Source organism: Manis javanica, chromosome 3, assembly GCF_040802235.1.
Source record: "Manis javanica isolate MJ-LG chromosome 3, MJ_LKY, whole genome shotgun sequence".
Taxonomy (NCBI): domain Eukaryota; kingdom Metazoa; phylum Chordata; class Mammalia; order Pholidota; family Manidae; genus Manis; species Manis javanica.
In genome coordinates this window covers 201,444,178-201,471,732 of record NC_133158.1, presented here as the reverse complement: position 1 = coordinate 201,471,732, position 27,555 = coordinate 201,444,178, and the positions used below count along the sequence as shown (strand labels likewise).

The 27,555-nt window shown below is 33.9% G+C and overlaps 1 protein-coding gene across 2 annotated transcripts; it reads left to right on the top strand.

Annotated features, from left to right (window-relative positions):
- The first annotated feature begins 6 nt into the window (after positions 1 to 6).
- Positions 7 to 26,797, top strand: ABCE1 (ATP binding cassette subfamily E member 1). 2 transcript variants are annotated; one of them, XM_017645684.3, is made up of 18 exons: positions 7 to 151; positions 6,214 to 6,344; positions 7,396 to 7,481; positions 9,580 to 9,677; positions 10,670 to 10,787; positions 11,159 to 11,296; positions 11,487 to 11,556; positions 11,805 to 11,901; positions 12,767 to 12,856; positions 16,400 to 16,521; positions 19,206 to 19,427; positions 20,260 to 20,319; positions 20,412 to 20,470; positions 21,875 to 21,985; positions 22,074 to 22,216; positions 22,313 to 22,435; positions 23,679 to 23,790; positions 25,183 to 26,797. In XM_017645684.3, exons 2-18 carry the CDS (start codon positions 6,242 to 6,244, stop codon positions 25,228 to 25,230), a joined length of 1,800 nt encoding a protein of 599 aa, XP_017501173.1. In that variant the 5' UTR covers positions 7 to 151; positions 6,214 to 6,241; the 3' UTR covers positions 25,231 to 26,797. The 2 variants fall into 2 exon arrangements, with proteins under 2 accessions (XP_017501173.1, XP_017501174.1); XM_017645685.3 differs by having other exon boundaries at positions 14 to 151; positions 6,211 to 6,344.
- Positions 26,798 to 27,555: the final 758 nt, after the last annotated feature.

Here is a 27,555-nt window from a genome sequence, read left to right as displayed (position 1 = left end):
GCGCACCACAACCCTGTGGCATGCGCGAGACGCAGGCTGGGCACCGCCATTTTGGCCGGCGGCCGTAGGAACACGTTGTGTTCCTGACCAGTGAAGGGGAGAGCTGATTTGGCCACTGTGAGCCTCTCCGCAAGGGGATCGTTTTCTCCAGGTATGTGAATAATCCAGAGGGGTTTGGCTGTTAGCTGCGGCCTGCCAGGACTTAAAGCCTGTGAAGATGCTCGCCGCGAGCCTTCAGCCAGGCCCCAGGTGGCGGCGGTGGAGACAGCCGCGGCGCGTGGCAGCCGGCTCGGATGAGACGGCTGGCGCCGCCGAGGGCTGGGAGGCGCCTCGCACTTCCCTCCAGCTGCCCCGACCCGAGGCCGCTGCGGACCGCCACCCCTGCCGGGAGCTACGAGAATAAACCCAGGTGCCGTCTCGAGCGGTCCAGCCTCCGCAGTCTCCGCTCTCCCCCGCTCCAGCCCCGGAGCCGAGCCTTCTCGAGCGGAAAGCGCTTCAGAATTTGGAGCGTCCCCTCCCATTCCCAGCCTTTCCCCGGCGCAGTAAAATGGATATACTGTCATGCGTGCGTATTTGATGGTGGCAAGACGTGACCTTTTCTTTCACTTCATTATGGTGATGATTGAATATGTCATGGCATCTTGCCGCCATGAAGTCGAGTACTCCTTGTCCACTCCCAGTTTTTATAGAAATGATGGCCAGACGACGCTTTAGTTTTTTTATAGAGCGTCGTGGACTGGACTGGAGTTAACCCACGTAATCTCCCAGTTGAACGCCTTTCGCTTTTTTGGTGCGCTTTTATAGCACTTGGCCCCTTGTTGACTTAGTCCGTTTTCCCCTTTACTGTATCTTAAACTCCTCGAGTTTGTGGAGAGTACCTTTATTTTCCCTTTAGTAGTTCACTTTGTAAGCACGATGGCCAAAACCGACTCCCACATCCCAGAAACTACGTAAGCCTATTTGGGGGGTAATGTTGATAAGTGAGAAATAACTGTCAAACTATGTTTTATTTTTTTTTAACCCTCTCTTCCAGAGAACTATTAACTAGGCATTTATGCAAATGGCATTTACGTTGCAGTTCTCAGTATATTTGTCCCATATATTGAAAATACCCATTCTGTACCAGCTACCTGAAAATAATGCTTTGTCAAGTGTTAACCAAGAGCTTTTACCTGTATTCGAACAAAAGGTTTTTTGTGTTTTTTTTTTTTTTGCTCTTAGTTAAAACACCTTGTTCTCCCGTACTAAGAAATTTCTTTTAGGAACTAATATAATTGCTGGGGGAAAAAAAGCAATACTGATTTAGTGTCCCTTCTAAATCTCCTCAATTTAAGACTGAAATGAGAGTTGTGCACCACTCCCAATTTAGGTCTTTTTATTATAAGACAGCCTACAATTAAGCATAGGTCAGAATATTTCATGTGCTATCCAGCATCATTTATTAATAGCAGTCTTTTAAATGCTTTCCTATGGCATTATAATTTGGTTTTAGACTGCAGATGCTTTCCGTACATGCCTCACTTCCTTTTTTCCTCCCACCTGGAAGAATGGCAGTGAGGATCATTGAGTACCATTTTTTAATACAGTTTGTTTTCAGAACTGAAATACCTTCAAATCCCTCATTGTTTCCAGGAGTCTGTTACTATACTCTTCCCCTCCAAGCTTTACTGTACTGTATCTCATTGAAAAAAAATAGGGGGGTTCCCTTTTTCATAATTCCTGAAATAATAGAAATTTAATTAGTAGTGATTACACAGTTAACAATTCAACAAAGAACCAATATTCGTTTTTCTTAAATGAATTATAATTTATCACTATCTTTTATATGAAACAGCTTATTAACCATCTCTGCTATGCTTTTATTCTATAGAAATCTTCTCTATAGTCACTTGGTTTTAAAAATGGTTTAAAATAAGACGATTACATTTTAGTAGTCTGGCAAAAATAAAAGTTTAATATAATCTATTTCAAGATAAAAGACTTAGCCCCTAAAGGGGAATTCATCACAGTCATTCAGGTAATTTGTATGGTGTCCAGTCTTAATAGCTTAAACTTATATTTTTAGAGAATCTTCAGTTTTTAGGGAGTTGTCATTTGCAGAATGGTATCTTTTTGTGTAGCAATTCAAAAGTCATTAATGTCTTCCAATTTTTATGAGACCGAGACCAGTTTTTAAACATTTTTAAGGGGGTAAAAATGAACCTATTGTCAGCATAACTCTACTAAATAAGTATTTGATCTCCCTTTGGATGACTTTTTTTCCCAGTATATACTTTAGTGGATAGCTGTTCCTGTAAAGTACTGGCACTTGCAAGGTTTCTGACATTGTTATAACCTATAGGGCAATTGTTTACTGTATTTAAATTAATTTTCTAACTCATCGAACAAAAATGTTGAGCTCCTGATATGTACTAGACACTGGTCCAGCCACTGTGAAGAACAGACAAAAAATCCCTGTCCTCCTGATTGAGTACATTCTATTTGGGGTGGGAAAAACAATGTATATGTAGAAACAATGTATAAATACACACATATTTATGTATGCACTAAGTAAATGTGTACATATACTATACATAATCATATACACATGACACTTAAACAACATAGAGGTTGAAGGTGCCAACCCCCAAAACAGTCAAAAATCCACATGTAACTTTTGACTCCCTCAAAACTTCACTACTAATACCTTATTATTGACTGGAAGCCTAACTAATAACAAATAATTAACACATATTTTGTATGTTATATGTATTGCATGCTATGCTTACAATACAATAAGCTAGAGAAAAATGTTTCTTTTTCAGATGTCACAAATCTCCAAAAGATTTTCCAATATGTTTATCAAGAAAAAGCCATGTGCAAGTTGACCCACACAGTTCAAACCTGTGTTGTTAAAGGATCAGTGTATGCTTTGTCATATAGAAGGAGCTAAGGAGAAAAATAAAGCAGGAAAGAGGGATAGAAAGGCACTTGGGTTTTTTTATTTTTATTTTTTGGTAGTATAGCTAGAGAAGGATCACTGAGAAATAAACATTAAAGATTTGAAGGAGTGAGTCATGTATTTTACCAGGGGGAATAGCATTACAGGCAGAGGGAACAAAAAATGCCAAGATACTGAAACAAGAACATGTCTGACTTGAGCTAAGAACATCAAGGAGCCAGTGTGGCTGGAGCAAAATGAACAAGAGCAAGTGTAGTTGGAGATGAGATCGGAAAGTTAACAGAGGCTAACCAGTGCCTCATTGGTTATATTAAGGACTTTGGATTTTACTCAGAGTAAGGAAACCTTTTCAGGATTTTAAGTAGAGGAGTGACATGATACCACTTACACTTTAAAAAGATCATTCTGGTTCCTATGTTGAGAACTGTCAAGAGTTGGAGTAGAAGGAGGTAAGAATAGAAGCAAAGAGACATATTAGGAAGCTATTAGAGTGATCCAGATAAGAAATAATGATGGCTTAGACCAACCACATGTCATGAGAAGTGGTCAGATTCATAAAGGTAAATACAGCAGAATTTTCTTTTGTGGCATGTGAAAGATTAACATCTAGGATTTGGGCCTGAGTGAATAGAAATCTAGAGTTGTCACTTAACAGAATGGGCAAGACTGCTAGAGAAGCAAATTTTGGTGGGGATTTCAGGAGCTCAGTTTGGGACATGCATATTAGACCTTTGAGAAGAGATTTTGGGTAGGTGGGTAGGTAGAATTTAGGGTCAGGAGAGGTGTCCTAATTTGAGATAGAAATTTAGGAGTTAGGATATAAATCCCATATAAGTAAGATTTAAAGCCATGAGACCAGAATAGAGCACCTTAGAGAATGAGTATAGATAGAAAATATGAGTGAGTATTAGAGTACTCTGAACTTCTAGAAACCCAGGAGATTGGGAGGAATGACCAGGAGAGTAGGAGGTAAACCAGATTAGTGCTGAATCCCAGAACCAAGGTAAGAAAGGATTTCTCTCTATTAGGAAAAGGTCATAATTTGTGTCTGATGCAGTAGATTAAGTTGAGGGCTAATAATTAACCATTTGTTTTAGCTACATAAGGAACAGTGATGGCCTGACAGGCTGTTTTGATGGAATGATGGGCACTACAGCCTGGAATGGGTCCCAGAAAAAAGTACATAGAAATTGGAAACACAGGCTATAGGCAACTCTTTCCAGTAGTCTTTTCATAAAAAGAAGGAGAAATATAGCAATAGTAGAAGACTGGGGTCAAAGAATAGAATGTTTGAATGCTGGTGGGATAAGCCGATGGAAAGAATAGTTCATGATGTGAAAGAGTGGGAGAATTGTTGGAACATTCTCCTTAATGGTGTCTTAGTGTGCAAATGAACTTAGCTATGGAAATCCATTAAGTGTGATTGCTGGTTGGCATAAGGGTTCACTTGACACCAGTTAGTTTGGTTTTGGTTTTTTCTCTACCCATTTTTCAGCTGTATGTGTGCAGGTAAAGAGTTATGTTTACCCAGGATATTATTAGTGAAGGGCATAAATGATTGACAGTGGAATTTTAGTTGGGTACCGAAGGAAATGGAGGTATGAAAGGCTGGGGACAATGGAAATATGATAAAATCAAGAGATAGTGATAGGTCTGGGGAAGCAGGGAATTCAAAGTGTTGTTAGGTTGCAGTTACTGGTAATGATGAGGTCAAGGGTTTGACCAAAAGAATGAGTGGCTGAGGTAGGGTGAAAGACAGCATCAGTGGTTAAAAGAGATTAATGAACTGAGAGGATAGGCTACTAATAAAAGGATAATCTGTGGCCATATTGAAATCACCAAAAATTATGACAGGAGTTGTAAAAGAGAGCGAGAGTTAGCCAAGGCTGGAAATCAAAGAATGAGGAGGAGTGATCTGATTCTCAGCAAAGGACTAAAGCAGTTGGGTAATCTTAAGAGGCAAAGCTGACTTTAGTGAGGAGGGAGAGATAATAATAGTCTGGGAGCACTAAGTAAGACCTCTTATTTCCCTCCAAGTCTAATAACATTGAGGAGTGTGAGAAAAACATGAGAGGTCTACAGGGAAACTAATGTGTCAAAAACAAACAAATAAATAAATAAATAAATAAATAAGCACTGAGGATCATAGTCATTGATGGGAAAAGCCAACAGATTACCTTTGTCGATGGACAGTCTTTGGGCTTCAGGTTCTTTCATTACGTATTGGAGTAAACTGGAGTATTAAGGCATTTCTTGTAATTATTTAATCAGCATTCTAAATGTTCTAAGCCCAATATCATAAAAGATTTTTAAGTTCACTTTGATCCTATAGCTGGTAATTTATGGTATTGTTAAATATTAAGACTTAAAAAAAGTTTTAAAAGTGAGCACAGTATATACATAGTTACTTGGTCTCCTTTTCATTTCGATCCTGTCAACATAAAATTCAGTTTGGTCATACTATGAAAATGCCAGAGAAATATAGTTTTCATTTTTTCCGTTTGATCAATATGACATCACAATGTTAATAATTTTGTCATTTACATCAGTAGTGTCATTATAGTTAGATGGTTAAGAAATGAAGTAAGAATTAGCTTGATGGAGAGTAAACATCTTTATCATATGTATTTCCATGTCAGATCTTTCTATTGTGCTTTATTGGTTTGTGTTCATATGCTGGTATCAATATTAATTACTAAGGCCTTGTATAATTTTTCCCATCTGTAAAGTGTAGGTTTCCCCAACCCCTTTGCTCTTTTTCCATTTTCCTGGGTATTACTGCATCTTTTCTTTTTGTGTAAGAACTTTTAGATTTTTCATTTGTCTTATTTATTTATTTTTTCTTTATTTTGAAATTGGAGTATATACAAATTCAGGAAAGGTTGAAATCTCTGATACTGAGTTGTTCTCTATTATAAAAATTGAGACAGCATGTCATACTGTTCAGGTCTTTTATGTCTTTCAGTGCTGTTTTCAAAGTTTCCTCACATGTGTGTATCTTATTGATTCCTCATTCTGTTCTTTTTTGTGACTATTGAAAATAGTGTTTTTCTTTATGTAAATTTTCTGGTTAATGTTATATATGTAAAATTTTGTTGCTCCAAACTTACTAAATTATTTTACTGCTTTTACTAGTTTTTAACTAGTTCCAGATAGTCGTATCTGAATATAGTGATAATTTATGTCCTCCTATCTTTTATGCCTGTGACTGACTTCTCTTAACTAATTGCACTGACTATGCCATGATTCTGTTAATCTTTCTGTAATAGCAGAGCTGGATATTCTTACTTTCTTCGAATTATGGCGGATAAATTAACGAGAATTGCTATTGTCAACCATGACAAATGTAAACCTAAGAAATGTCGGCAGGAGTGCAAGAAGAGTTGTCCTGTAGTTCGAATGGGTAAGCTGTTCTGTGGATCATTTAAGGATAAGAGGTTTTAAAAGAAATAATTTGGCTCATAGTTCTCTAGGCTTTAGCATATACCTTTTTTCCCATGAATTTCTTTAAATTGTAAAGATAGACCAGATTTTGGTCTAAATCTCTTTATTGCTTTGTGACTAATGATCCTGTTTTTAAAAACAAAAACAAAAAACTTGTAAAATAATATATTAGTAATTTTTTAAGTTCATTGACTGTAAAATCAAACCAGAGTTTAAGTTACTACTATTCTTACTGTTCTACAAAACCCTATAATTATTTTAAGTCATGGAAAAAGGCCTGGCAATATGTTTGTATTTGATAGTTTTCTCATTTTTAAAAAATGAGAATAAAGAGCTTTTGCCATATATATAAAGAGGATTCCTATATTTCAAGGATAAATAAATTTATAATTCAGAATTGGTGAGTCATTGGTAGTCCTTAAGGGCTATGTTAAAGTAATTGTTACTTTAAATGTACTAGTAAGGTATAGGCTTATTAAATCTTAAAAGCAACTTTAGGTGTCATCTGTTATAGTCTACCATGCTATTCAGAAATTCCATTATTAAGATTCCAAATGCCAAGTGTAATTTTGTCTGTATGATAGATGACTACATACCTGTGGAGCTTCAGTCATCTACCTATCATATTACATTCCTTTCTCTGATTTGCATTACCTTATCAAAGGCATATTTTGTGAATTAAATATTCAGATCAGTCAACTTAAAATACAAATGTGTTAGGATCTGCCATATTTTTACTAGCATATTTTCTTCCCTAGTGGTAAATTAAACAAAAACACATATTAGAGTCTTCATCCTCTTGCCTGACAGGAGTTTTCATAAAAGTAATTCACAAATCTTTCTCCCCAAAGCATTGATTTAAGACATTATCTCAAATGTATTTCTTTTGTGGACTTTGTTTTTGAAAATCTGCTTCTGTGTGGAAATTTGGAACCAGAATTGCCTAAATAACAATATTCAGAAAATGAGAATGTCAGAAAAAATTACCTAATTCTCTTTTCCTTTGCCAGGAAAATTATGCATAGAGGTTACACCCCAGAGCAAAATAGCATGGATTTCTGAAACTCTTTGTATTGGTTGTGGTATTTGTATTAAAGTAAGTGATGTCTTATTTATCAGATTAGATTTGTAACCTAAAAATGAAATCAGGAAATTCTGAATATATTATAATTTTAAAGAGTCAAATACAAAACAACGAATAAGAAATGTAAATTTAGGGAAATGTTACTCTATGTCAGTAATCTAACACTGTTGCTTTTCTAATAAAACCACCCTATTTAAAAATTATCCTTGTCATACTCAACTTCAAAATGCCATGTACAACCAAAATTAACTTCTTTTTCAACCCTTGATGAGAAAGACATTCTCTAGCATGTCTTTACCAGAACTTTTTGTAAGTATAAATACAAAAGATATGAATCATATTACATACTTTTTTCAAGTCTTTATTTTAAATAGAAATTCACATAGCCAAAAACCTTTTAATTTAATCTAATCCTTAAGTGCTTCCTCTGCTATATTATAATTATTTTATTTTTGAATTTATCCCAGTAGTGTGATTTTCATAACATCTCAGTTAGTTTGGCACTGAACAATTTGAGTAGGGTTTTTGATTTAAGAATGATGGATTTCCAACTTTAGTTCATAAAAGATATTAGGAGCCAGTGTGTAAAGTTCTTACTTTACCTATTTTTATTTTCAGATAATATATTTTAGAAAGGAGCTTTACCAGACTCTGCATATCACCCTGTTACTTACTCTAATAAGGTTTATGTGTATTTTACATTGGTTTTTGAATCCTCAGGTGTCCAGAAAGATTTTATTGTACCTAAAAGTATTTTCACTTGTTACACCCTTCTACCAGGTATTTACTGATCTCTTACTATATGCCTGCCAATATTCTGGGTGCTGGAAATCTGTTTTTAAACAGTGTATTTTCTTCTACTCTGTTTTTTTCTTCATTGCTATATAAAAATGAGATTAAAAAATTTGGCATATGCACTTCGTGGCTGGAAAAGAAACTAATGCGATGAATCTGCTTAGGGGTGGAGGTAGTGGAGGTAGTGTATACTCCCTGAACACTAAAATACTTACAATGCACCTCATATATGAACAGTGTGGACATGTTTTTCCTTGGTAGATTGAGATAAGTTTAAATTTCTTGCAGCCTATCAGCATTTTATGTGCAATGATGGAATAATAGAGAATTCTGTAAATGGAGGTAACTTCATTGGCAGAAAAATAGCTCATAAAGATCATAGTTTTGGTTAGAGGGTGATATAATTACTTTGTTAGAAAGCAAGAGTTTTGTTTTTGTTTTTTAAAGCTCTGTGTTCTTGCAACTTCCAAAATGGTAATTCATTGAAATCTTACAGAGACTTTTGAATTGGTCCCCTGAGCTCCTTGAACTCAAGGGATCTCTAATCTAAGGTTATACTTTTTAGATGTACCTGATACTTATCTTTACTTCTGAGTGATAGCTAGCCAGTTACCATTCTTAAAAGACCTTCTAGTTCTTGCCATTCTTGTTTCTTTGACATTTATCTGATTGATAACTGTTATTTGAATAAGGTTTCCTATAAATAAGCTTCTTTTAGTGTAAATTTACTCAGTTGGACTATGAAGTATCTTTTTCATATGGAATGGTTAAAGATCATAATAAGAAGACATTGATCCTTGCTCTATTTAAATATTATGCTAGCTATTGGCAAGGCATAAATAGACCAAAAAACATACCATCCATAATCTCTTAAGGACTTCACAAGGTAGGCAAGGAATCATACAAAGATAGGAAGAGAGAAGTAGAGGGAAGCACCTGTCATTGATTGAATATGGAATCAAATACTTAATAACCATGTTTTATCTTGCCTCTTAATTTTCTTTTACCTAAAATGTAAGAAAAAAAAAACCCACACACTCAAAAAACCTCAAGTTATGTAAGATTTTTCAGTAAGTATTAAACACACATTAGTGTTTACGATTATGTGTGTCACTAAGAGGAATTCAAAATTAGTTATGATTCTTGCCTTTGACAACTTAATTTTTTTAAGTAAATAAAAGGAAATGAAACAGTATTTTACATCTTTGTGTAATTGCCACATTTAGAAGATTCCTTGTTAAAATTTCTTAATTATCTGTTTTAGTCATGTTTGTATTTCTAAAAATTAACACATAATTATTTATTTAAATAACAGAAATGCCCCTTTGGCGCTTTATCAATTGTCAATTTACCAAGCAACTTGGAAAAAGAAACAACACATCGATATTGTGCCAATGCCTTCAAACTTCACAGGTATATTTCCAAGTCAATATTCCTCTACTTCAGTCAGAAATAATACACATTTGAATTTTTCAGAGAAATACAAAAATGAGAAAAAGTGGTATTAACCATCCACTAAAGAGAAATAAAATGTCATACCATCATGCAGAATCATATTGTTTATGTCAGTGTTTGAATCTGGCTAACATTAGAATAACCTGGGGGTCTTTTTTAAAACCACTCTTGCCTAGCTTTCAACCTGGTTCAATTACATCATATCTGGATATAGATTCTGGACCTCAGTAAATTGAAAAAGTTCCCAGGTGATTCTAACATACAACTGGGGTTGAGAATCACTGTTGTTAATAATACTTCTATCTCCCAAATAACTTCTAAGGGAACTTGTCTTTGATTTTATTTGTTAATCTCATGATCTGCAGAGAATATTACTCTGCATTTGAACATAATTGTTAAATCGCAAGAGTTCTTTGAGGTTTTTAATATGCTGAACACTAATATTTTAAGTCCGGGAGTCTAGATTTAACTAGTAAAAAAGTAGTTCTCAACCTGCCAGCTTTAAGGGGCCTACTGCTGCAGCAGGGAGAATGAAGTGGAGTATTTCTGGTTGATGATGCACTTCTCTCCTTGTAAATTAATGGCAGGCCAAAAAAAAAAAAAACACAGGGTAAGGTTGCGCCTACTATGTACTTCTGTGCCAAAGAATTATGTTACACATTAAAACTGTGCCTTATATGTAAAGAAAAATTGTTATTTCAGAATGGACTTTGAATGAAAATTGAGTAAATAAAATTTGAAGTAGTGGTGGTCATGGATGTTTTTCTAACAATTAAGTTTAAGTTAAACCTGGCTGGTTTTTTTTCTTCTCCTAATAGCCAATAATATGTGGTGTATATTTCCTCACTTATTAATGGATGTGTGTGGAGTGCAAGTGCATTAAAATATATCATTCTGATACTCTGTGCTTTTTCTACCTGAGTTTTATTATTTTTGTATACTTATAACAGGTTGCCTATCCCTCGTCCAGGTGAAGTTCTGGGATTAGTTGGAACTAATGGTATTGGAAAGTCAACTGCTTTAAAAATTTTAGCAGGAAAGCAAAAGCCAAACCTTGGAAAGTATGATGTATGTACTACCACCTTATAAAAATGAGTATCTTGGTTCAGTTTTAGGAGACTTTGAAGGAGAGTGTGTGAATTTTTTTTAATGTTAATTTCAAGATTATTCATGGAGTTAATGATGAAAAACTATATATAGATGAAACTCCTTCCTTTTTAATTAAAATCTGTTAATGCTCCTTAATTGATAACTCTGATCTTCCTTAAACTGTTAGGAATTTGTATGCCTTGATTTGAAAGTAAATCCACCTCTAATATTAAAATTGTTAGGAACCAGAAGTATTCTGTTTGGATGTGTGTTCTGTTTTTGTGTGACATTCATCATATTTGCAGTTGTATTACTGAATTAAGTTCAGATAATTGTATGTGTATTTCTAGGATCCACCTGATTGGCAAGAAATTTTGACTTACTTCCGAGGATCTGAACTGCAAAATTACTTCACCAAAATTCTAGAAGATGACCTAAAAGCCATTATCAAACCTCAATATGTAGACCAGATTCCCAAGGCTGCAAAGGTCAGTTGCTTTTTAGGAGAAATTTATACATTATAAATATCAGTGGCAGTATAAAAGATATATCAAAGTAAACTTGTTTTACTTTGTAATAATTCTTTTTAATATTGAAGGAAATATTGAATAAATTTTAATAATTTTATTTTAATACTGAAGGAAAATAATTTTAACTGTTTCTGGTATATTGTGACAGGGAACAGTGGGGTCTATTTTGGACCGAAAGGATGAAACAAAGACACAAGCAATTGTGTGTCAACAACTTGGTAAGTGTTTATTTTGTGTGTGTGTGTTTCATAGGCCCTGAACTTATCTCATAAAGATAGTTGGCTTTATATGGATTACTGAAAATAAATGAGAAATCTCTAATAATTGTCCTACTTACTTTTTGTGTTACACAATTTTTAACTGAAATATTCAAAGCCAGAATGACATGCAGTATACATTTTGCCTAAAAGAGGTTAAAAAAAAAAATCCTGTAACATTGAACACAATGCCTGTATGTTCTTTTTAGATTTAACCCATCTAAAAGAACGAAATGTTGAAGATCTCTCAGGAGGAGAGTTGCAGAGATTTGCTTGTGCTGTCGTTTGCATACAGAAAGCTGATATGTAGGTTACTTTACACCTTTTGTATGTCTTAATCCTTATTTCAGAATTTTTATTTATAATGCTGCTATTAAAGCAGTGGTTTTTAAGAGAAATGAATAGAAATAGTATCTAAGGTTCTAATTTTGAGGTAAGTTGTTAAAACAGTTGTGTATCCACTGCCCATGTTCCCTATTATTCCCACAAGGGGAGAATCTCATTTAATAAAGTCAGTTGTTTATTTAATAAAGTCACTTGTCCCTTTGTACATAAGAAGGATATTTTTAAAGACTTAAGCTCTCCAACCAGGTCAGCAAGTTTTTTTAAATACCTCAAGTAGAACATGAGGTCTTTTAGGTCATCCTAAACCAGGTGGCATGCCATGTGAGAGAGAAAAAGGCAAGATTCCTTCCCACCTTCCAGGCCTCCAGATACTTAGTGCTCCCATCTTTTCCCACATGTCTGCTCTGGCCACCAGTGCAGGTTAGTTCTTCTCCACAAAGTGTTCTGTAACTCTGTGCAGTGCCCTCCTTTCCAAAAACTGTTTGCCTTAATGCAACTGACTTTAGCTTTTTAAGAGAAAAACTTTCTGAATTAATTTGGCCTCTATCAGAATATTTTTCATGAGGAGTGAACAGTACAACGTAGCCTCATCAGGAGTCTCTCCCCAGACTTGGTGTACACTCAAACTTTTCATAGTTTCTTTTCGTCCTTCTACTTCTGAACAGAATCCAGAAGTTTTTACTATTTCAGGGTGGACTCCTCTTCAGAATAAGAGGGGTTTTTTTTGTTAAATCAGAAATATATTACAGTGCTTTAAAATAATATGCAAGATAGAATTTATGTCATATCTTTCTCTCAAATTATTATGTTTCCTATTTTTTTATAGTTTCATGTTTGATGAACCTTCTAGTTACCTAGATGTCAAGCAGCGTTTAAAGGCTGCTATTACTATACGATCTCTAATAAATCCAGATAGGTAAGTACAGATTTGCCTGTGTTATTTTTTCGGGGGAGTTTTACAGATTTCTAAAGATTAAACACTGGGACCATCAGTTTCATATATATATGTGCATGTTTTCCCATCTTGGTTATTTGGAGCTACCATCTGAATTTACCTTCCTCTATCTAGAATAGAGGTTCTTAATATAAATTTCATTTACTACTAGGCCTGTTTCCAGTGAGCTTAGGAATACTTTGAAATGATATGCAAATTTTGGCATATATTTGTCAATTTCTGGGAAGCAGATTCTTAGCTTTTAGCACATCCTCAAAATGCATATGTCACTCAAGTACACACAAAATGTAGAACAGTATAGAGATCACCAAAGTAATTATGGTTGCTCAGAGTCTTACTAAACACAAAAGTGTTCTTTGTAACTTCTGTTAAGTAATAACTCCCTGTATTTATACTTTCGTAGTTTGCAGTTTTTAAATCCATTACTTCATTTGAGCCTCTGTAACCTTGTAAGTTAGAATCTTTAGGTGGTATTTCCATTCTGCAGATGAAGAAATTTAAGATCAGAAAAAGGTAGTTATTTGTTATATTTTTTTATATGGCAGAGCTTTGACCATAACTCAAGTCAAAGCTCTGTGCCCCTCTGTAATGACTGATTTAACATATACCTGATCTTATAAGAAAACAAGAATTCCTTAGGGGTCAAAAACCCAACAGACCTATAAAGAGGAGAGACAAGAATATGGCTTAGCTGAGGGATATTGCTCATCTCTGTAACAGGTCTTGCACTTTTAACAAATTTTTGTGGACAAGAAGCAAGACTTTGTATTGGATATTGCACATAAAATGCCAGGATTCAATGGACTGCTTTCTCAGCAAAACAACAAGCACATGAAGATGTCAAGGATGCGTGTATCTATCACTTACCAAGCTCATTGGGAGTGAAGGGATTGCTCCCCTTCAAATCTGTTCATAGACCCGCAGCTCATATGGATCTAGAATTGAAATTTATGCTATCAGGGAGCCTTAAGAACCCTCCATGGAAGAAAGTAATATAAAAAGAGGGTCCTGGAATCTTTAGTCCTATGGTACATAGCAGAAGCAAATGTAAAGCTCCTTTGGAGGAACAGGTCCTCAACCCTGGACACACAGGATTCCTACTGGCAAAGACTCATGAAGTAAGTAACAATATACAAATGAGTCAGTAGACATAGCGGACAGTGGGATTAGGCCTTCAAGAACTTCAGGTGACATTATCAAGACACCATAAATAATAATATTTAAAAGAATTCAAAACCCTAGGAATATGTTACTACAGAAAGCAATAGGAAAATGTTCCAAAAACCCAAACAAATCTAGAAATTAAAATGTGACATTTTGATGTGAAAATTCACTGGACAGATAAGACAGGTTAGGAACAGCAGAATGGAAATTAGAAATCTGAAAAGTTGATCTGAGCAAGTTACTAGAGTACAGCAGAGAGAATGAGATTGAAGTTTGGAAGGGGCAGTCAGAAACATGGAGAATGGGGTAATGGGTCTTTATGTACATACTAATAGTCTCAAAAATAAAGCCATGAAAAATAAAATCATGGCTGAGAATTTTTCAGAATCTAAAAACTTGACTCTTTAGATTTGGTACACCAGTGATCCATATACTTACTTTGAGGCGAAAATTAGAATCATTTTTATTGATGCTTACCACCATCATGGTAGAAAACATGTCCTCTTAATATTTCATTGCTATTAAACTCGCCCCATTCCTGAGACCCGGATTACTGTGATAGCTTCCTAAAATAAAAGGTCTGCGGTTCTTCTCGCCAGATCTCTGAAATGATGTTTTTTCATATCATTCTAGACTTTGCTATAGCCTCAAGACATATGTTGTTCTTTTAATTTTAATAAAAATTCATTTCTTTGATCAAAATAGTTACATTCCAAATGCTCCAATTTCAAGTGGCTGCTTGCCACCATAAGGAACAACATAGAACAAAAGTTCTGCTGGATAATGCTGTTTAAGAATCTAGTGCTTTCCCCATTGCCAGTTAGCACAGTCCACATTCTTACACCTTATCATTCAATAATTTTTTTAAACATCTGTTTGGTACATAGCACAAGACTAAAGATCACAGATGTGCTAAAATATATTACAGTCTGTATTCAAGATGTTTATGAGCAAGTTGTAGGAGTCGTCAAAAATAGTATAAGTCCAAGTATCAGTTTAGAGTTACTGAGGGTTCAACATTGGGAAAGAAAAGTTCATATGCATATTAGGAAGGGTGTATTCCTAAGGAGGTTGGATTTTAGATGGACCTTCAAGGGTTAAGTAGGATTTTATCCAGTGAAGATTTAGGCAGGAGACCATTTAGAAAATAGAATAGCCCTTAGAAACACAGAAATAGAAAAGTGGATCATTCAGGAAACAATGGAAAGACCCATTTCTCATTGTGTTTTATTAATGTAAATGAAGTAAGAGAAACAGCTGAAGTATTGAGAGGTCTTGAAAGAAAATATAAGGATGTTACTTCATTCAGAATGGAGAGCCACATCTGGGCATCTGAAGAAAATGAGATTTGTCAAAAGTCCATACCAATACTGAATATGAGCCTGAACTAGAATTTAGGCAGAGAGGAAAAGGCTGAAATAGGCACACAAGACAGTATTGAGAAAGAGTTCTTGACAGTTTAAACAGTATAGCGTGAAGTAAAATGAGTCATTTTTTGGTAGGAGTGATGATCCTGTTAATACAAATACGGAGAAATTTTGTTTGTTCAGGAAACTGATAAGTTGGAATTTGAAGTGTCTGCAGGACATTGCTTTTTCAGCATCTTGAACCAAGTTGAATAGGAATGAAGTGCCACATAAAAGCATCATGACTATTATTTGCCTGATAATTTCTACACTAGCCATACTTTTTTCTAATTTCAAAAACTCATGTTGTTTCCCATTCTATTTATAAGGTACTACTCTAGTACATGCTAACCTATTTCCTTTCGGACCTTCACTGTATTACCTATAGAACATATTTGCTATGTGGTCTTTTTTTGGTATTGTTTCATATCTATTCCTTGGCTTCCCCAGCTAATTGAAAGTTCTCAGGTCAATGATTCGTTTAATACCATGGCTGTGAAGCCCCTCCTCCAGCTATCATGGGCTAGAACAAGTAGAAGGGCTTAATGTAAAACTTGAAGAGCATACAAATTAGTTAAGGCTACATCTGATTTAGATCTATTATAATTGTTCCTGCTTTGTAAAGTTTAAAAATATGTTCTTCATGAGTAAAATGCATTTATTTCATATATCCATAAACTGTTTCATGTTAACAATGTTTTTCTTTTAGTTTAGGGAAACAGTTGAAAATAGGATCATTGATAATGAGACTTAAAGAAATTGTTGTATGGCATTTGATAAATAATGGTCTTTACACTTAATTTTAAAAAACATACCTGTTTTCCTGAAATTTACACTGTAGTTTAAAAAGTTCTGTAAGAGTTTTAATTATAATTAAATTTTAATTATATGTATTATGTTACATTTAAAAATAAAAATTTATATTGATTTTCAGATATATCATTGTGGTGGAACATGATCTAAGTGTATTAGACTATCTCTCTGACTTCATCTGCTGTTTATATGGCGTACCAAGTGCTTATGGTGTTGTCACTATGCCTTTTAGTGTAAGAGAAGGTAACTTGAAAGACTGTTTTCACAATGCTGTATTCTTTCACTCTAATGCTTAGAAAATGTACTGTTGATATTAAGTAGTTATATGTTGCTCTGATTTATCCAGAACTCCAGTCTTAACAGAATTTAATCACTCAACAGAATGTGTACATAAGGTAATATGCATCTGTTGTTACACAAAACCCATTTCTTTTTGGAGAATTTTGTGTTGGAGTAGGTAGAAATGCTTTTATCACATTAACTATTTATTTGCTGTATTAAAAGTTACTTTTATATTTTGGCTTCTGCAGTTTCTTTGTAGTTATTTGTCATCTTCAACTTTATCTTTGGCAGGCCAATACTAGTAGTGAAACTCTTAAAGTTCATTTAGTGCTCATCTTGTTTCAGATTTACCTGTAATCTATATCCTATGTTTTTTGTGACTATGACTGTCTAAAAGTCTAGTAAGAGAGTTTAGTAAATACATTGAAACAAGATAGTTTAGTAGGTGACTGAAGTCTTACAAAAATTGCTTAGTAGGTACATTTTTATTTATTCTTTCTACTTTCAGCTGAAAGTAACTTTCTGGCCTCTCTTTTCTATGTCTTCCTTACCTAAGAAAGTTAGGCAAAAGTAAAACCTACCACTGAGTGGCTCCTGAAACAAGTATCAGTGTACTCTCCATCTGGTGTCATCCTTTTTCCTTTTATTTCCCATTTCCTTTAATACTTGCTTAACTCCTATTTTACTTTATATTTCTTCTCTTCAGCTGTGCCTTAAGCTGTAGAACACCAAAAGTCTAGAACACTGAAAGGGGCTATTCTTGAAAAAAATTCCATGTTCTATAGTAATAATTCATACAGTCTTTAGTTCTCTAGGTTGGGGCTTGTCTTCCCCCCACCACAAACTGTCTCTTCAAAGAGAGTATTTGAGATACCTAACAAACTCCTGGAAAAATTAATTTATATTGCATCATACTGTGCATAAAAAGGCATTGGTAACTTTTTTAATTTATAAAAAGTACATAAATATTTTAGTGTAAGAAGTGGGGAAGGGATTGCTATTACCTACATATACATTTGAGATAGATACATATATTTAAGTTTACCTTTGAGATAGATGCATATATTAAGTTTTCCTCCTAGCAGTCTTGAGATGATATCAGTTATTAATGTTTTATTCTCCTCAAGTAGCAGGTATTTATTGAATACCTACTCTATGTCATATAGTAATTCTAGAATCTGCTTGATAATAAAGTGACTACTTGGCTGTCTTCACAATTCCAGTTATAAATGCCATGTCTAAAGGCTCTGCCATTCAAGAAATGGTCCTAGTGAGGTTTTTAATGTGCCTCGTCTAATTAAAACAACTCAAATTACAAACTGCACTTTCTTTTTTCCTTTAATATACTGAAATTAATGCAGTATATGTAAAAGCTCTCTTTGAACTATAAAGGCAATTAAAGCTTGGACTCATTTTTAAATTGACAAGACAAATATTGCAGTAGAAATGTATTTTTAAAAAATTAATATTTTTTGTGTGAAGTCACTTCTCTGAACCTTCATTTCCTTACCTGATAAATTAGGCACTTAAGAGTAAATGATCACTAAGTCTCCTTCAGATTTATGTTTTTATTTTGGCTTAAGTTTTTTAACCTCACATTTATATTTTTAAATAGTTTAAGGTCAAAAAACATGCTTATTTTGGCAGAATGAGTATTCATTTGTTCTGTCAGCAAGTATTTATCGAGCACCGGTGTTGCAGGCTGAAGATCCAGGCCCCTGCTGTGTGGCTCTCCATTCCAGATCAAATAACATCCTTACACGTTCTTTCAAGACCTTCCAAAATTTCAGCTACTATCTCTGTCTTCTCTTACATATAGGAAACACTGAAAAACAGATCTTTTCATTGTTTCCCAAATAATCCACTTTTTCATTTCATGTGTCTGTCATTGTGGGTTTTAACAACTTTAGTATGGAGGGATGTTAATGGATAATATATTAGCTTAAGTTACTAAAATCTGATTAGATAACAGTATTTTATCCTTGTATATTGAAGCCCAAAAACCGGTCACATGATGGTAGATCATTATAAATGTCTTATGAACCTACAAAATTAATCTGAAAAAAATGCAATAAATTGTATGACTTCATTGTATAATTAAATCTCACATGAAAAAATCTTACATTAAATTATCTATTTAAAAAATTATTCCACAAACTGTATCATTTTATGTCAATCTATGAAAATATTCCATTTTAACCTATTTGTCATTTTTAGAGAAAAATTGTTATTTTTTTAAATTTTATAACAGCAGAACTGTCACATGCTTTTGTGTAAATCTTGATGGGAAAAATCTTACATAAAAGTCAAAATGAAAAGATGTGCTGTGTGTATGTGTGTGTAGGCACCTATATATGCCTGAATCTTACATAAAAGTCAAAATGAAAAGATGTGCTCTGTGTGTGTGTGTGTGTGTGTGTGTGTGTGTGTAGGCACATATATATGCCTGAATTATTTAAACTTGAATTAAATACATAAACACCGTGTTGTCACTGCATGTTATCATAAACCCAAAGAAATGTAAAATCATTGCACAGGCTGCTCCAAAAAGAGTCTAGGATTTTGGCTTTTATATGATCATTTCTTTTTGTGGAAAAAGTTTAGTCTTTAACATTTATTAATCTGTGTCAATGACTTTCCAACAGGCATAAACATTTTTTTGGATGGTTACGTACCAACAGAAAACTTGAGATTCAGAGATGCATCACTTGTTTTTAAAGTGGCTGAGACAGCTAATGAAGAAGAAGTTAAAAAGATGTGTATGTATAAATATCCTGGAATGAAGAAAAAGATGGGAGAGTTTGAGCTAGCAATTGTAGCTGGAGAGTTTACAGATTCTGAAATCATGGTGATGTTGGGAGAAAATGGTGAGTTTTCCTTATATATTTTGTGATATTTGGAAGTTGTTCTTTTTATACAGTAACCAGTAACTTAGTTTTAATGCTCAGTGAAAACTTTGACTCAGTTACAGGTCTGGGAGCTGAATTGAATCCATACATTTCTCAGTGTAGTTCAACTCATTTTGTGATGTATGATTTAATCTGCCATGCAGTCAGGTTCATATTTCTTACTTTGTTATATAATGTTAGTGAAAATAACATGTTTTTCTAGGCTGTTGTTCCATGTATAAATTGATAAATTATATAAAATTCATCTTGGAAACTATGAAGGAAAGGAAAATGTGGTGATTCAGAAGCAGTCAAAATAGTTTAAAACATTTTTCCTTGCACTCCACCATTTGGAGCTTTTCTTATTTTAAAGTCAGGCTATGTTACCTTTGTCAATAGTTGTATTACCAGCATTTTTTAATATTAGATTGCCTTCATAAATAAATTGAGTACCAAATACCTGGTGTTGCCTCCATGATTAAAAAACAATACTAAACTAACAAATTGCATGCATTGATAGTCTAAATAAATCTTTTAAAGCATACTTTATAGACTTAACCATTTATTAAAATGGTCATTGTAAGTTTTAACTGGTCTGTATTTCTCCTAATTAGTTTAGAATATTATTGGCCAATACTGGAAAGGTGAATCATGAAATACTAAGTATTGTTCTGTATAACTTTCAGAATTCAGTAATGTCAGTATGTATCTTTAAAACTCATTTCTCAAGTAAAACCCAGTAGCACCTAGTAATTTGCTCTAAATGTGAAGCATCTTTCATGTTAGTTTGTTATATATTGTGTTGTTCTAGGTACTGGTAAAACAACATTTATAAGAATGCTTGCTGGAAGACTTAAACCTGATGAAGGAGGTAATGTGATACTGAGTCTTTTCATTCTAACTTTGTAATAAAGATCTGAGCAGTTTTCAGGGTCTTATTTATTTATTTGCATTATTTTGCAGGAGAAGTACCAGTTCTAAATGTCAGTTATAAGCCACAGAAAATCAGCCCCAAATCAACTGTAAGTTATTATTCTGTTACATGGTTATTAAAGGTTATATTTATACACACCTATAGTTTTAGTCTTTCACTGTATCAAAATTCTTCAAATTAGTTTCTGTACAAGTTTATCGAAAGTGGCAAAGGAGAGTATTAAGACTACTTAGTCCTTGATTCGTTTCTACTAGTAGGAAAATGCTTTTAAAATCTGGCACCTTTTTCCAAAATAAACCTTTAAAAACTGAATGTGTTTTCTGCTGCAAATGATACCATCACGAAAGTTAAAAAGGCTACATACAGTATGAGAGTGCAGATATGCAAATTATAAATCTAATAAGGTACTCATATCCAGAATATATAAAGAATTCTTAAAACTCAATTTAAAAAGGAGCAAAGGATTTGGGAATAGATGTTTTTCCAAAGAAAATATACGGGTGGCAATTAAGCACATGAAACGATGGTAGCATCATTAGTATTAGAGAAATGCACATCAAAACCACAGTGAGATACCGCTTCACACCTGCTGGGATGACTTAAATCATAAGGACGGTAACAACTCTTGGTGAGGATGTGGAGAAATTGGTACCTCATACCTCTAATATGGTAGAGCCACTCTGAAACACAACCTGACAGTTCCTCATGTGGTTAAACAGAGTTACATATGAACCAGCATTTCCAGTCCTAGATATATACCCAAGAGAAATGAAGACATCTCAACACAAAAACTTAACATACAAATGCATTATTCATAATAGCCAAAAAGTGTAAAACATAGCCCAAATGTCCACTAACTTTTGAATGGATGAACACAATTTGGTATATCCTTAAAATTTGATGTTATTCATCCATAAAAAGAAGTAAAATACTGATACATATTAACTATGTATGAACCTTGTAAACATGAAGTTAACCTCCTTTGAGTGTCTACAAAAATTGTAACGAACTTTTTAACTAGCTTCTGTGCTCAGTACCTCACCACTCACTTTATATTAAGCCTGTTTGAGGTGACTTAGCTTACAGTAAAAATTTTATCATTGATAACGTTCTCTGAACTTTCAAGTTCTCAAACTCAGCCCTCCCCTGAAATAATAAGCAGAACATCTTAGCTTTAGTCCCTATCACATTATCATGAATTTTGTGTTCTGTTACTTATTGCCTAAGGTTACTTGCTAGCCATTTTGACCTATAAAATTATTTCTATAATCAGATGATTTCTCCCTGAAACACCATTTATTACTTCCAAATTTTAAGCTTATTGCTTTTACTTGTTGAACCTGATGAGTTTTTAATTTTAGAAAACTCAAAACATGCCATAGATGGTTGATAAGCATATTGATGCAAATTGATGTATTTTTTGTTCTGAAGCTTTGTCAAGATTCTAATTGTTCTGAAATAAAATTTCAGTACTTTTTTCCATTAAAAACAGGGAAGTGTTCGACAGTTACTACATGAAAAGATAAGAGATGCTTACACTCATCCACAATTTGTGACTGATGTAATGAAGCCTCTGCAAATTGAAAACATCATTGATCAAGAGGTACATACTCCAAAATCATTTTTATTGTTTTATTGTTTTAAACTTTTTGATCTCTCTACATGGTTTGCTAGACTTCTTCTCCAAATAGGTGCAGACATTATCTGGGGGTGAACTGCAGCGAGTAGCTTTAGCTCTGTGTTTGGGCAAACCTGCTGATGTCTATCTAATTGATGAACCATCTGCGTATTTGGATTCTGAGCAAAGACTGATGGCAGCTCGAGTTGTCAAGCGGTAATGTAATTATGTATACTGGTATATAACTGCTTAATATAGCATTTGAATATTTGATAACATAAAAATAAAATATCTCAAAATCATGTGTTTTAGTTTTATACTCCATGCCAAGAAGACAGCCTTTGTTGTGGAACATGACTTCATCATGGCTACGTATCTTGCAGATCGAGTCATTGTTTTTGATGGTGTTCCATCTAAGAACACAGTTGCAAACAGGTAGAACTACTTTGTGAAATTTTCAAACCCAATTATGTTCTAATAATTAGAAAATTTTACATTTTCTAATAGCTTATAAATATTATCCATATCATTTTAATTTTTGGATAGATTAGCCAGAAATTATAGATATGGTTCTGACTCATTATTCATATTGTTATATTCATAGATTACTCATATCAAATACTGGATGGGACTGGGTAGAACAGTACTTCGCAGACTATAGTATAGAATGCCTGACCCAGGAGGACAAGCATGAAAACCCCTGATACTGTATATGACAGATAAAACAAGGTCCACAGAGGTCATGTTTTGTCCAACTTGAACTGCCTGCCGGTGGTAAAGCTTACGGTAGACCCCGTATCTCTGGTATTGATCAACAGCAGAGTTAAAATAATTTTACCTTTTTCCCCTTTTTTCTCATTTTTCCTCATAAGCTTGATTGAAAGCACTTGTAAATACAGAGAAGCCTAACACTGAAATCAGTGTATGAGAAATTTCTTACACTTTCTCGGACTAAAATGTTACGTTAAGGTGAACCATATGAAATTACTGATATACAACCTTTTGTATTTATAAAATGCTTAAAATGTTCCACACATATGAGGTGATTTAACATGACTTAAGATCTAGTTGAGGTGAAAAAGATAAATCATGGAAATTTAAAAAGGAGTTACTATTAAAAAACATTATGTGACACCTGTTTCCTCCAGTGCTAATTTGTTTTCCAATTATTTCGGTGACAAAATATATAACATAAAATTTACCATCCTAACCATTTTAAACTGTACAGCTTAGTGCTTTAAAATACATTCATATTTTTTAATTGAAGTATAGATAGTTAATATACAGTATTTAATTGTATATTAGTGATTTGGCTAAATTTCTAACATAAATACTATGTTTTCTGTTAAATTCTCTTCTTCCCTAAAAATGTCAGATTCAAAATTCTTTCGTCTCTTTAATGATCTTTTTTCTTCTTCTCAGATGTTTTTTTCCAAATCGTAACAGCTTTCTTGTGGTTTTGCACAGTATTAAAAACACACTACATAGTCCAAGCAAACGACATTTCTGAACATATAAGTTATAATATGCTGTGATTACACTATTACCTAGATGGGTTATGATTGGGGAATTAGAGGGAACAGTAGTTCTTAATCTTCTTCATCACAAAAAGTAGTTAAATTTAGGAGGTAAAATCTAAACAATTGATTTTAATTGCTTGATCTTATTTTTCCCCTAGTCCTCAAACACTTTTGGCTGGCATGAACAAATTTTTGTCTCAGCTTGAAATTACATTCAGAAGAGATCCAAACAACTATCGGCCAAGAATAAACAAACTCAATTCAATTAAGGTATGTAGAAAAACTATAGTAAATTATGGATAACTTCTCGGTGTAAATAATTGAAAATTTCATATTGGAAGGCTGTTTCATTAAATATCAGTGTATTTCCTGAATTCTAAGATTCATGTTTTTCACATTCTAGTATCTGATGGCATGTTTCAGTCTGGTGGCATTAATCGTGGTAACTTCCATTGCTGCTTGGACTCAGGCAGAGTTCATGGTGTCCCTCAGTTGTACCACCAGTTGTACAACCTGTGTTGAGTTGAATTGCCACTTAGAATGTCCAGAAAGATTACACTAATTAGGCATTGAAACAAGGTTTTACAACTACCTTAACCAGTTTTTTTCATTTGTGCCTGCACAAGAGCAATATATGATTAGAATGTTTAAGAATCTAAACAAGCCCCTATAATAAGCATAAAATTCTAAACAATAGTAAAGTATTTTCAGTTTACTTGGCATTATTTTTCTTTATGGTACATAAAATAACTGCATGCTGCACTTAATGTAATGTGTGAACTAGTTTTTTAGAAGGTGATAACCTCTTGGTTGCTCAAAAAAAAAAAGTGAATTGACTTTGAGAACGCATTTCTGTTTTTAGTGTCCGCTACAGTGCCTACTTAAAATGCTGCTTACATTTCAAGGCTGACTAGCCATCATCGTTAATACTTAGAAGCTCTAGAAGTGTTACACATTCCTGTAGCATTTACTTGATATTATTTTCGCATTTGTACTCCTCTAGGTTTGCTACTAAATTGTGAGCTTTTCTAAGGCAGAGACAAGGTCATCATACTTATCATGCATTCTTAAGCACATGTCTGGATGCCTTTAGCATTCACTATGTTTTGTTTACAAATGATTTACTTTCAGGCCAAGACAATGAAATGACAAGTGTTGACTTAAAATTGAAGAGCTTTTAAGCAGAAAAGACAAAATTCTAGAGCATTTCTTATACACAGCTTAATTTTCCTAAGAATTCCTCTGAAACATTAGGAACACTTTGTACTGTCATTTTCTTGTGCAGAGACTCATAGTTCAGGTATATGTAAGTCTTCATTTCTCTATACCTACTTAAGTCATACGCTAACCCTAGGAAGGGGGCACTAGGCAACTGCGTATAAATGGATTACAGGCCAGTCTGTAAACAGTACTCCTTTAAGGAGTATTTGCTGCCCTTAAAAGGCTAAAATTTTATTTAAAGGGGCTTTGCTTGAGAACCGAGGAGGTATTCTGGCAGTAGGGACGGGTGGCAGAGGTAGGAATCTCACCTTTAGATGGTGGACTAGCAGAGTACAAAGGAGGTTGTACAGACACTCATAAACACCAAGTAATATTACTGGTGAAAGTCTTACGCCTACACATAGGAAATGGTGTTGATTTTTGTTGCTTCTCTTTTTTTAGGATGTAGAACAAAAGAAGAGTGGAAACTACTTTTTCTTGGATGATTAGAATGACCTGAGAATATCAAAAGCCATTTATTAAATTTACTGGGATTTTTATTGTATAAAACTGTTCTATGCCCCACATACCGTTGAGCGTGAAGTACAGTTTACTTCATGTAACATCAAAAGCTAGCTGTTGTAATTTAGTCAGAACACAAAAAATGGTATTTTCTGTTCTTGATTAAGTCCCTTTATGTGCAAAACATTCTAAAATGGAGATATTTCAAGCTGTACAAATTACCTCCAAGTTTTCATGATGTATGAGATTCCCAATTAGGTGCATTATATTCATGTACCAAATGCTGACCAGTGTTGCGCCCTTTGAAAAATCTTGAAAAAGGTTCTGTACTTGCATGGTTTGCCAAGTATGCCCGTATAATGGAACTGCCCTTATTTTAAAAGCCAGTTGAAGACTCCCCTGATGAAATTTAATAAATATCAGGATTATGTTTTGTTTTCAGTCTTTGCACTGTATTATCTTTGTATTTAGACTTTCAAAGATTATCTACTACAAAACACAGTTGAAAAATGGCAATTTGTTACAATTTAAGCATTGTTTTACAATGTTTTTGATGCTTCTGAATATCAAAAATCATTTCAACACCCCCCCCACACACACCTGCCCAGGAAAAATATCGTTAACTGTCCTCTGAATTACTCAGTTTTAGCATTCCATAAGATTGTATATTGTAATTATTCTCAAGGTAATACCATTTTTTAAACACATTTACATAATCACTAATCAGTACTTAGGAAGAAGTATTTTAAGGAGTATTTCTGCTACAAGCTAAAATGTTTATAGAGTTGCTGCCTAAGCATGTATTTTTAAAACTTCCAGATTTCTGATGGGCAGCCAGTTGACTGAGCCACTTACCAAAAGGCAACAATGCACACAAGTCCTAGACAGCAAAAGTATCCCTTGGTACTAAATATATTCATTTCTAAGTTTGGATATAGGGGTAAAAAAACTTGTAAGTTTTGGATAGTGTGTAGCAAGAGTTCTAAAAACTTAACCCAAATCTCTTTTGAGTTCCCGAGTTTGAAGGGTGGGATACCCATATGGAAACCACTCTCAATTTTACTTGTGAATAATGCACTGAACTGGAACTAATTGATATTACAAGTGAGGAAAAGAGTTCACTAAATAAGCTAATGGGACAAGCAAAATAGAGGAGAAACTTAGAAATTAATGGACTTTTAGAGCTCCTTGAAACAGTTTTAATATGCAAACATTGGATATTAAGTCTGGTTTAACTGGGTTCTTCTTGTAGGCCTTTTTAGCAAGTAATTTGTTATTCATAAATACATGTTCATTTTGAAAAACTCAGATATACCCATTTATAGGAAGTAGTTACTATCGCCCTTCACATTACCCTCCCAAAAGTTACCAGTTTGCGTTGAACAATATCTTTTCATGTTTTTTTTCTGTGCACTTACCTAAGTGTGTATATGTAAAGGGTTTGTTTTGTACATAAATGAGATTATACTCAAACTAAGTAGTGCCTATTTTTAATGATAGGTTAAATTTGTGAATGATTATTTCAAATATATTGAATAAAATAAGGTGAAAGTTACTTTTACTTGCTGATTCCATAGTGTTCTGAATACTGATGTAAGAACACAGTTCTTCATACTCAATGCTGCTGAATGTGTAATAGCTCACGTAATATGGAATTTTAAAAACACGGATACAGACATTACTTAAAATTTTATATAGCAATAAAAAAGGTCTTAAAATTACTATCCAGAAAATTTTCTATACTATCTCTATTACCAAATGCAGATGTTAGGGTATCAAAAAGACTGAAATTGCTCAATACATAGTGATTGGAAAAAATCTCTTAAGCACAAAAGCACATTGCAAAACACTATTTACATAATATACCACACCATTTATGTGAAGATACAATAAAATATTAAAATACACAAAAGGATAATCAAACTTGCTGCTTTTGTGAAGGATAAACCTGATGGTTAAAGTACAGGGAGACATAAATACACACGTTAACAGCCATTACCTGCCGAATTTCTGTATTTTGTACATAACAATTGTTTAAAAATCTATGTTTTTAAATCGTCAAGAGATGATCTGTATTGTTCAACTGGTGTATACCAGTCTTAACAAAAATTCATCAATGGGATTTCAGTTAACCTAATTTTAAGCCACTGTCTTAAGTCCAGTCCCTCTCTCACTTGTAATTTAGTGTGGTTTTGGTGTCTGCCATGTAGTTTCCCTACTGTATTGAAGGAATCCGCTTGCCACAGAGGTATGAAGACAGGGTAACTGCATTCAGTTGTTTCTATAATTTCATTCATGTCATTAACACTTAGC

Coding starts and splice junctions, on each gene's coding strand:
- ABCE1 (XM_017645684.3), top strand. CDS start 6,242: ATGGCGGATAAATTAACGAGAATTGCTATTGTCAACCATGACAAATGT. Junction 11,902..12,766: donor TGCATACAGAAAGCTGATAT/GTAGGTTACTTT, acceptor ATTTTTTTATAG/TTTCATGTTTGATGAACCTT. Junction 20,320..20,411: donor ACTTAAACCTGATGAAGGAG/GTAATGTGATAC, acceptor ATTATTTTGCAG/GAGAAGTACCAGTTCTAAAT.